Below are 11,278 nucleotides of genomic sequence, written 5' to 3'. Positions count from 1 at the left end.
AGGGAGGGGAGGGATATAAACAAAACCCAACCAACCAAAAAGGACAAAACAAAGAAGAAAAACAGAAAGAAAACCAGGAGGAGAAAGAAGAGAACAAAAGTGAGAGAAGAAAAATGTCCCTTGTTTTATCTTCACCGTCTATCATTCCTTGTTCCGTAGTGTCACACACTATTTTGAAAGAGGTTAAGAACACTAAAAAGGAAAAAAAAAAGAAAGACCAAAAATATTTGCCTATGAACTATGTAGTGTAGGAAATACCCGTCGTCAACACTCAGGGAAAAAGTTAATATCAAAACTGAAACAAAGCCGTGTTTTGTGAAGCGGTTTAGTAACAGGACATTGGGAGAGAAAGCACGTTAGCTCACTTCATAGTAAAACAGGTCCTGCAAGGCCAGGTAAGCCAGGAAGCAGAGTGCTAATTATTCACAGAAGAAAGCCGGCAGTGTACTGTTACAATACTACTGTAGCAAGTCAGAAGGTCACTTGGCTTCCAGGGTAGCTGACACAGCCCGAAACTGCCTGGCCCCTTTTAAAAAGAAAGAGTGAAATGGGAGAGAATGAAGCCGGCTTACCTAACACGTCTTTGCAAGGTAAGGACCCACCACCGCCTTTGAACTGTTCTCCATCAGAAACTTCAAGTTGTGTGGTGATCTCCGTGCGTGCAAGCACGCCAGCTCAAGCTCCGTGTGCGTGGTGTGTCAGAGCTGTAGTCTGAGGTATTCAGAGGATGGGTTGGAGAGGTGGAGATTGATTGTTAATGATGTGGAAAACGAATGTTTATGCTCACTCCCGTAACAGAGACTCACGCAAGTATAGTGGAAAAGAAAGCTTCGTAATCCCCTAGCATGAAGCTGGAGATGCCGTGCCCCTGGGCTCCAGCGCGTTCTCAGGGGTCCTTTCCCCAGCACCGGCTTCACTTTTGCTGGTACACGTGGACGTTTTGTTTGTAATCAAGGAGTGTCATCACTCTCGGGCAGGTTTACAAGTTAAGTGTTCCTGTAATCAGTGTAACTCCAGTGTTGAAATGAAGAAAACAGGATCCCAGAAGGCGAGCTTTATCAGCTGGCACGGTGGCTTATTTTACATGTCTTACTTAATCAAATACCTTTGCCCTCTGAAGGCCCTCTGTTGACTTTGGCTACACTCAGCAGCCATGGCTCATTTGTTGGAAACAAATACGAGGTGACTCACAAATTACCCTGTTGTGTTTTGAGTAAAGTTCTTCTTTTTTTTTTAACTTCAGAAATTAAATAAGTAAATATTTTCTCTTAATATTTTCCACAATGTTTCTATTATTCATGCTAGAAGATTGTATACCAGATTTATAAAATAGTATTTTTTAATACATAATTTTAAAAATGAACTTACGTTGCTTTTTGTCTAACGGTTTCTTATGAAATTATAAAGCATTTTATCACCAGAAAGCTATAAAATATTAAATTTTTATTCAATAAAGTAACAAAATATAGGTATATCTGTCAAATATCACACAGTTATGAGAAACAGGGGATGATTTTGACCTGTTTGACATTTAAAGTACATCATTCAATTTACAAGTAAATTGCCGAATGCTTTTTTTTTTTTTTTGGTTTCATTAGTCTTCCCTATACTTGTTAAAAAATTACAGAATCTTATTTTGTAAACTTTTGTATCATTTCTAAAATATCTCTTGGAATACTATGTAAAATGTTATTATTAGAAAATACTCAATATAGTGAATAAGAACATTCTTTGATGAATCCAATTGAGTAGAAAGATATGATTAAAAGTCTTATTTGTCAAAATGTATCATTAAGAATGATTTTGAAAATAATTTACTTGTATATATTTTATTAACCAGGAATATAAATATATATATGCATATATATATATATATTTATGTATGTGTGTGTGATGTTATTGGAAGAGCATAACAGAGATACCTGGATTCTAAGAGCTTCTCATAAATGTATTATATATAAAACGTATATATGGCTGCTGGCATTTCATAGCCTTTTGTAGGCTATGCTGGTTCAGTTCCACAGTAGAACATAAGTGTTGAAGGACTCAAAGCTCCCCCACCCTCTGTTTGAAGAATAATAATTAATACATTTGAGTCCTAGAATCTGAATACAAGTAGTTTACTATTGTTCCCTTTCTCTGGTACCTTCATGTTGTATTTCTGGAGGAATATGACCTTCTACTGTCTTATTCATATACAGGCAACAAATATCTCACTTTTTGGTAACATATTTTCTGTCTTTTTCTGGTATTATCTTACTAAAATATATTGTCAGCATATCTACACAGTTCATACCTATCATCTTGGAGTGCTAGCATTTGGTCATTTCAGTCTTAGTCACATTAAAAGAAAGACATTTTTTGAGAGTGAATGGCAAACAGGTACTTCAGTTGTTTTAAACTCTTTCTGAATTTATTTACAATATAAAGAATGAATGTAGGAATAACTTTCAGTTTTGTTTATGTGTGTAAAGGTAAGATATTTTGATGTTTGCTTACTATCTACAGAATCAAATATAACCTACAGTCTTTTTTGGCACACCATCCTAACTTTGTTGGGTTGTCTATGCTCTACCTTGTCCTATGTCTGAAACTGGGTTTCCATGATCAAAATAAATGGAATAAGCTATTTTAAAGATTAATTTTATCTTTCACCTAACGGCATTTATTTAAAAAAAAAATTCTGAGCTGGTCATGGTTACTCACATCTTAATCCTAGCCCTCGGGAAGCTGAGGTACAAAATATGCCAAGAGTTACAGCTAGACTGGACTACATAGTGATTCCAGGATAAGCTGAACTATAGGATGAAATCTTGTCTTGGAAGAAAGAGAGGATTCAAATGAAAGAAAGGAAGAAAGGAAGGAAGGAAGAAAAATAATAAGGAAAATTAGAAATTCTTGTTTCTTGACGTAATAGTAATTATTGCTAGCATGTTTGAAAATTGGAATTTTCTGTTTGAAACACTACATTTCGATGTTGTCCCTCAAACAAGAGCCTCATGTTTGAGTTACAAGTATTTGGCTTTGAGGACTTTGCCTTATCATTACCGGAACTCTTATGTGTGCCTTTGAGCCACAACTTTTCTGAAGACTGTTCTGTGGAGTATTTGATATTCTGTGCCATCTCTAGGCAGAAATGGAAGATAGATGGTCTAAATATATTCCCTGAGCATGTTGTTTAGAATGAATATGTGACAGAAAGCAGCCCCTGTTGGGAGTGTTTTTTTCATAAGCATTCTTTTAAGTAGCTTAGTGCAGCTGTAGGAAGGGTTAATATGAGAAGTTGATGCTCTGTTACTCTTCCACCACCTACCATGTAAAGATGCAGCAAGAAATTCTGTGACATATGCTGACAGAAGATCCAGGACTTCTCATTCCTCAGAACTGTGAATAGTGAAGTTGTACTAATTAGTAGTTCACAAGCTATGGGCATTGTGTTAGAGCAACACAAGGGCTAGTCATTGATCTAGCAGATTCTCCATTTGCCTCTATTTATATAAATTATATACCCTATTTTACATATCCATATACACATATGGCCCACACAAGTGCCTGGATGTATCTGTTCTTATTACCAATGCCCAGGCACCATTAATCATTTACATTCTACCAGCATTGGAAGCCAGGCTTTTATAGTTAAGTTAATCCAATTCTCTCATCAGCCTAATATGAAAGGGACTTCAATCATCTTTTCAAAATAGGAAAAGTAATTTCGTTGAGTCCCCCATATCAAAGTAACCAGACAGGCAATTTAAGATATGAAAGATATGAAATGCATGATGGTAGTTCATAATATTCCCAGGATTCCAGTGTGAATTATGTAGGTTAAGACAGGATGCGAACTACGAATAACATACATAAATAGTGGGTTATAAAGAATAGGCATGTGATTTCTAAGCATTACTATTTGCTGAAGAATGGAAGAACTATTTTCTTACATATCATGGATAACTAACTTCACAGGTCTGTCTGTTGGTCTGTCACACCAATGGAAGCTATGGTCCAGGCGACTGGATCAGCTGGAGCTCCTTTCTTGTCTACCTACCTAAAGCTGTTTCTAAGGCTACTAGACTTCTTATAAAGGACATGGGTGTGAATTCACCCTGGAGACTACTGAGTAAAATACAGTGGAGTTTTGAGTTCTACCCACTGCTTACCCCTCAGTGGGGTGGGTGGTGTTGGGATAGTAGTTCTTCTTCCCGCCTTCACTCCTTCTTGTTCTTTTGTTCTAGGAAACGATTATTTACAGTCTCTACAAACAAGGCTAGGCAGGGGGAGAAAACACACGATTCTGAGGAATTGGCGGCTGTTGCTCAGTGGAAGACTTTGTCAGCCCTAGATAGCCTTTAACAAGAGTGGAGTCTTCTGCAACACACTAGAGGGGTGGCTGACAAAAGGAAAGGGAAAACTGCCATGGGAAACTAGCATCGTCAGGTCAGAAGAGAGCTTGGAAAACATTGAGTCCAGTGTGTGTGTGTTGTGTGGAGCAGCCAACAGAAGTCCTATGAAATTCAAAAAGAAAAACAAATGTCCTTCCTTTCATATAACTGTTCTTCAGAACTTCAGTCTCTACCCTGACCATCCAGTGCCTGTAATTTAATGGAAGAATTTAGCGCATTATTTTTCTAGAGGCACGTGTTTTCTGCATCCATAATAAAAGCCAATCTTTGAAGTGTTTTCAATAGTGACATATCTTAGTGTTTGTACGTATGTTCTGATGAAAATCAATGTCCTGGACACAGTTAAGCTATGGTGGGACTGCACCATCCAGTCTTGCCTTTCTTCTTGACTCTATCATCCACACATTTGCTTTTAAGACATTTAGCTAAACTTTCCTTCCCACCAGAAGTCATTGGACACCGAGGGAAGTGCTTCTCCTGGTAGGGTTTAAGAAACACTGGTGTTTCTTCTTGGCTAGTGAAAGAAAAACAAACAAACAAAAAGTCTAGGAAGAAAGACCGGTGCCTGGGTGTCTGTGGCTGTCAGGGACAGCCTGAGGGTAGCCAGACTGGATTCTCCAACTCGTTCAACTGGTTTGCTGTGCATATTAACTGTATGTACTGGGGAACTATCCCAGCATTCATCACTGCAAACCATGCCCATGAGTGCTTAGAAGGTATCTAAAGCCCCAGAGAAGACTCCCAGTTCATTACTGGTCCTTGCTGACTTGTAGAATTTTAACAGCAGTTTAAATTAAGACAGGTCCAAGGAACTCTGCTTTAGCCTGTCCTGTTATATATTTTTTTTAAAAGGCTTCTACTGCCTCTTAGTGATAGATTAAAATAGGGGGATGATAGCCTTGAGCGCTGGAAAAGGTGAGTGACTTCAGAGCTGCAGCGTCTTACCAATTTAGCAGAGCATTTTGGAGCTGAAGTTTTCTGAAGCTAATTGAACATGTTTGGAGACAATGAAACGGCAAAAAATGCCAAGTGTTAAACCCACTACATATATCAGAATTAAATAAGCCCACCCCTAGGCAAGGACATGTAAGACAAGGGCTTCAGAACTTTCTCAAGAACAAGGCAGAGGATCAGGGTAGGGAAGGAAGATTAGGGGGATGACATTTTTAAGTCCAACACAAGAAGTAATGAAGTCAATGTAACTGAGCAGGCGAGCCTTTCTCTGCTGATTCCTTTGTCCTTCCACAAGGAAGTAAAATATGTACCTTATTGTAAATAGATTGATAAGCTATGTGTTCAAAAGAAACATGAGTTAAACTGGTTAATGATATGGTACTTAGTTAAAACCTTGCGCTGAGGGAAAAAATTATTTCTCAAATGCTTTAGAAAACAGTATACCTGGACCTTTAGTTTCTATAAAAAACACATTTAATCCCCTTTGACTGAAATGATATTTTATGGCACCGAGAGAGCTTAAAAATACTGTATGTTTCAATTAAAGTCACTACAAAATTTCAAAGAAAAGGTGCAACATAAATATACGAGGTTGTGATCATTTGAAATTATTATCAATAATAATGCAATTAAAATATTTTCATGTGTTTAAAGGGTTTCTTTGTCTTTGAATCTGCTTCCCTTTCCTTTCAGGAGTGGAACAAAAGACACAGCATTAAGCTGATGATTATATGTGTATAAACACCTTATAATTATTGCATTCTGTTCTATTTCTCTGGATTTTGGAAGGAGTTTAAACATATTTAGATAATTGGGTAGGACAGTGAGCCAACCTTCATTTTTTATCACAGTTAATTTTGGAAGGATTATTAACTAAGCGTGTTCTTGGCTTATTATTAGAAAGTATTACACCTGGTTTACAAGTGAAGGGAAAAACAGGAACTGACAGGTTTACAAAGAAAACATTGTGGATGAAAACATAAAAGAGCATGGGGCTTCACTTGATCCTTGAGCTTTTAATCTCTCTTGAGGAACAGAATGTGTAAACACTTATATTTGACATGGCTGTTTGGTTGCTCTGCTGATAGATATGTTTAACTATCCCCACAGTTAAATGCTTTAGAACTTCCTTTCATAAATGCTTTAGTAAATTACATTGAAAAACAGGCAACCCCTCTCCTCTATACCTCTGATCAGTGGGGTTCAAGCTCTACTACACCCAGAGCAAATGAATGTACTTTAAAGAACATAAATAAAGTCTTACCTGTTAAAAACTTCCAAAAGAAAAAAATGTAATTAGTAATGAATTTAATGAATAGGAATACATGTGTATTAAATATTAAATAACTCAGTCAACTATACTGCATGACTTAGGATCTGTGACATGATTAAGCTCTTGGGGTCTAGCTATCTGGCTGTTTTGTTTTCCTTAAAGAAAATGAGTTCCTTGAAAATAGAACATGAGATACCAAGGAGCCTGCGGTACTACTGAAGTTTATTTCCTTTGTTTGTAGATCTTTAATGCAAGCACAGACAAGTCTTATCTTCCAATAAGTACTTATAATTCTGGAAAAATCCTTTCTCATATCCACATTTCTTGGCGACAGGAGGAATGCGTTTATCATGGAGATGAAACCTACTTTCTGTCTTCATATTTGATATTTCATCCCACAGGCAGTTATCTAAGAAGCTGTAGATCAATAGAGTAATTTGATGTTGGAAACAGTGGTTTTAATTACATCTAGAATTTTAACATTGGAATTAATGGCCAAAGAGAGAAAAAATTTTGACCAAAAGTTCTGAGAAGGAAACATACATACATACATACATAAATACATGTGCATATGTGTGTGTATATGTATGTGCATATGTATATGTGTGTATGTATGTGTGTGTGCTGGCACGTGGGAGTGAGTGCATGAATTTAGCTCTTTTCCACTCTTTGCAAACGAAGAAGATGGAAAACAACACCCACTTATTTCATTATAGTTTCCAAGTAAGAAAACAGAACTGTGGACTTGGCAATGTAGACCAGTGGGGGAGTAATTGTGTGCTACAATATCACATGCTAGATCCGTATATAAAATACTTATTAGAAAGACCCAAACAAATATGGCATAGTTCACAAGTTTCAGTTCAAGCTTCCAGGCAGGGACCTAAAATTGTTTTCAATATGTCTTGTGTTGATATGATAGGGGATATACTAGGAATTCCAGAGGACCACAGTTTTTTGGTCACAAAGGGTGATAGGACATAGAATAATGTCAATAAATGGCAGGAGAAGGCTTGCCTACAGAGAGGCATTTGTTAGACAACACTGAGAGTAACGAAAGTAGTTCTAAAGTAAGAGAAAAAGACGATGTAATTCATATTAGAACCTTGAACTAGATAGTTTTGTTTTGAGTTCCGAAGCACGGTAAATGTTCCTCACATATATTTATCAGAAAGAAATTCAGATAATCTTCAAATATATTGTAAATCTGGCAATAAGAAAGTAAAACCAATCAAAAGAATAAATGGGAAAAACAGACTTGGGTTTGGAGTGTGACTCCGAATCAAACTAGTTAGCAGTATGAATAAAAACCCAGATTTGATATTAGGCACCGAAGAGAAGATATTGGAAGATATAAGTATTTGAATGATTTAACACTTCATTTTTCTCAAACTTTTAGAATGTTAAAAAAAAAAACCTACTAGTTAAATATTACAATCGTAGTACAGCTTTAGAAGTGTCTTTCTCTTGGAGTTCCAATTGGATTGTAAGTCCGCTGATGATGTGTCTGGAGGGCAGACAGAGCAGAACACTGACTGGCATCGGCTTGCAGGGCATTGGCCAGAACCTTCAGATGTAGTAAGGAAGTACTGCATCCTCTACATTTTTATATTCCATACGGGAAATAGGAATTTTGTATTAAAGGAAGAAAAATTAATAGGAAGCTAATACAATTTTCACTCCCTGAAGATTAAACTTGTATCCTGCAGAGTTTTCTTATTTTACCCATACATGTCTGTGGGAAAATCTCACATATGAGTGTCTGAAAACCTAAAAGATTGTTTGTATCTCTAAAATTTAATACCTGATAAATTCCATTTATTCAAGTACTCTGAAATAATTTAGTGACAACCTGTAGTAATGCTGAGTTGTAGGTCACAAGAAGATTTTTAGAAAAGTATGTTCTCTTTATGAAATAGGCATCAGTATAATAGTACAATCTCATAAATAGTTGAAAGAGCTAGTTGGTATGCCCCTTAGGACAGAAATTAAATGTACAAAGCTTGTATGAGTCTCACAGCTGTCTTAGTCTCTCTCTTCTTCAAATAAAGCAGCAAACTAGCTGATTCCATGCTGTGATCTGTATGTCCTGGCTGCTCGTTCAGAACCTTCTGCTTTTGTTTATTGCCATTCAGTTACCAGGTGGTGTCTCAGGGATGCATTGACAAGGAGTCTCAGCAAAAGCAGCCAGGCTCTGGCGGCTCACTGTGTGATATTATTTCTTTAAGTTTCAAAGTCAGCATTTGTCTTTTCATGTAAATATGTTCATTGTATATTTTTCTATTATTAAACTTTTCTCTTGTGATGAAAGACCATAGCTGGCATGTTTATTATAGTACTTCTCTTGCCTAAAACCATATACAGTGTCGAGTTTTTAACAAGCATCCATCCAATATGCTTGGAGAGAGGCAAACATAAAATTCATAGTGTTAGTTCTGTGATTTACATTTATTCAAACATGAAAATTAGTTGAGCATAAAGTAGCAGCACTTATTACGATCAATAAAAATGTAAGTCTTAACTAAAATGCTATTGAGCAGTAAGCACTGTCCTAAAATTGAAAGAGCCCTTTTGAGAAGATGAGGACATGGGTGTAGCATGTTGTTATTCTAGGGAATTTGAAGTAGTCATTTGAATTCAAAATTGGAGAATCTATTCCTCCCCATTCATGGTACTTCTCCTCTGCAGTGGACACAGCTAGGGTTACAGGGTGAGCAGACATTATTACTGGGAAAAAGAAGATAAATGAATGAAACAGAGAGGAGCACATGGCCCATAGACAAACTGGTAGATAAGCAAATGTGGCCAGGTATGGCTCTTTTAAAAGTCTTCAAATGCACAAATAGGAAGCTGAGCTGCTGCTGGTGGTGGTGGTGGTTGTTTTACAGCTAATAGGAGATCTATAAGAGGTGTACAAGGTAGATTAGATTATTTGGAGGGGAAAATATGATATGTTTACCTCTAACTATAGTACATTACTGATAACTGTGGTGCATTTAAACTTTATTAAATAGCTTTATTATGATCTATTGTACATGTTATTGCCATGGTCCTGACTTCTAACAAATCATTTGTTCTCTGGAAAACAATTTTATATTATTATTTATATTCTATATAAGCGGGTATTTCTCACTGGGGAATTATGACGATGAACAATTTTCAGTTAACTTGGGACATAGTTAATCGTAGTCCACTGTCATCAGAACAAGCCTCCCCTTCATTGTTTTAATTTTCAATTTGTCTTCAGCATCTCATAGTAATAAAAAGCTGAATCCTGTCATAATTATGGAATCTGAAGATATTTGGAAGAAAGGTGAAATCAGATGATAACTTACATGTATTGAATCAGAAAAACTACTGTGAATTCTTAAGTGTCTGGTTTGCACAAGAGAAAATGGTGTTTTTAACTGATTTGGAGACTAGAGGACAGAAGTGCACTTTAGAGAAGAGAAACTTGGAGGGGGAGTGCTTCAAATAAGACCATTTACTTGATAAAGTATGCCCCAATGAAAAGATGTGATTTAAGTTGTGAAGATGAGTCAAGATGTAGGATAAATGAAAAGCATTGGTCATTTGTAATACATGTGTGGTAGATGGTACTGTTGACAGGAGTGGTTATACATACATTGACTTTAGGGTACAAAGATGTGATGGCAGTTTATATCCAAGGTTTGAGCTAAAATGAAACATAAGATGGGGTCAGAAGAGAAACAAGCAAACAAACAAAAAGAACCTGTGTCAGATTTCTCAGGGTAATGCATAGTGGGTTGTATATTAACAGACAAAACTTTAAATGGTGTATGACTTGATTTGGTGGCAGCTGAGTGATCCAGTTGTGGAATTAAGTCATGACATGGGGAAGACTTGCCAACATGGCTGCTGAAGAAGATGAGTCTACAGAGAGCAACTGTAAGGCACTTAGAGATCATATAATAGAGCCCTGGGAACAAAGGCCAGAGAATGGGAAACAAAGAAGGCAGATTTATCAAAAAGAGTTTTATGAAGTAGATATATTTTGAGAAAACTGAATTTCAGGGAGGGACAGAATCAAGGACAGAGTCAAAGGGGAACACTCTTTGAAAACTCCACTCTCGCTCTGGAATATGCCTTTCTTTCTGAATGCCTCTCTTTCTTGACCTTCATGCTTAAATATAATGAATTATCTTTAACAACACCCAAGAACTACTTAGAACATAAGCAGAAGGAGTATCTCCAAATCAGAAAAAGACCTGAATTGTACGGTAGCGTTCCACTGCTTGGATTTTAACTTGGTTTTGGTTATAACACCCAATTATGTAGATAGTACTGACACTGAGTCACAGCACCAGCACAACACTAACGACAAGGAAGGTGGGTGGAATACCAGATTTACCAAATTACAGAGAAAAGTGGAAGGAAGACCTCCTGTCTAATGGCTTGTATCCTAATAGTGAATGAGTTCATCCAACCTGAGAGTCTTGGTGGGGCTCTCTGAGGTGTTGCTGCTGTGAGAGATTATTGAGAGGATTGGTCAGAGGCAACTGTGATGAAGGAGCCAATAGGTAGAGGCATTGAATGTGAGATAGCAGTGAGAACAAAATTAACACTATTTTCCATAGAGATGTGCATTCTTACATATATGTCTGCTATTGCTTTCTCTACCTGTAGACCT

At 36.8% G+C, this 11,278-nt stretch overlaps 1 protein-coding gene across 2 annotated transcripts in view; it reads left to right on the top strand.

Moving 5' to 3' along the window:
• Nucleotides 1-400: 400 nt before the first annotated feature.
• The window catches only part of Naaladl2 (N-acetylated alpha-linked acidic dipeptidase like 2), an 880,490-nt gene continuing 869,612 nt past the window's right edge, over nucleotides 401-11,278 (top strand). For both annotated transcript variants that reach the window (XM_031376446.1, XM_031376445.1), the window contains exon 1: nucleotides 401-590. In XM_031376446.1, coding sequence (XP_031232306.1) covers nucleotides 548-590 — 43 coding nt within the window. In that variant the 5' untranslated portion in view covers nucleotides 401-547. The remainder of the gene's footprint in view (nucleotides 591-11,278) is intronic.

Source organism: Mastomys coucha, unplaced genomic scaffold, assembly GCF_008632895.1.
Source record: "Mastomys coucha isolate ucsf_1 unplaced genomic scaffold, UCSF_Mcou_1 pScaffold17, whole genome shotgun sequence".
In the NCBI taxonomy this organism is placed as follows: domain Eukaryota; kingdom Metazoa; phylum Chordata; class Mammalia; order Rodentia; family Muridae; genus Mastomys; species Mastomys coucha.
Note: the sequence above shows the minus strand (reverse complement) of the source record. Positions and strands in the feature narration are given on the sequence as shown.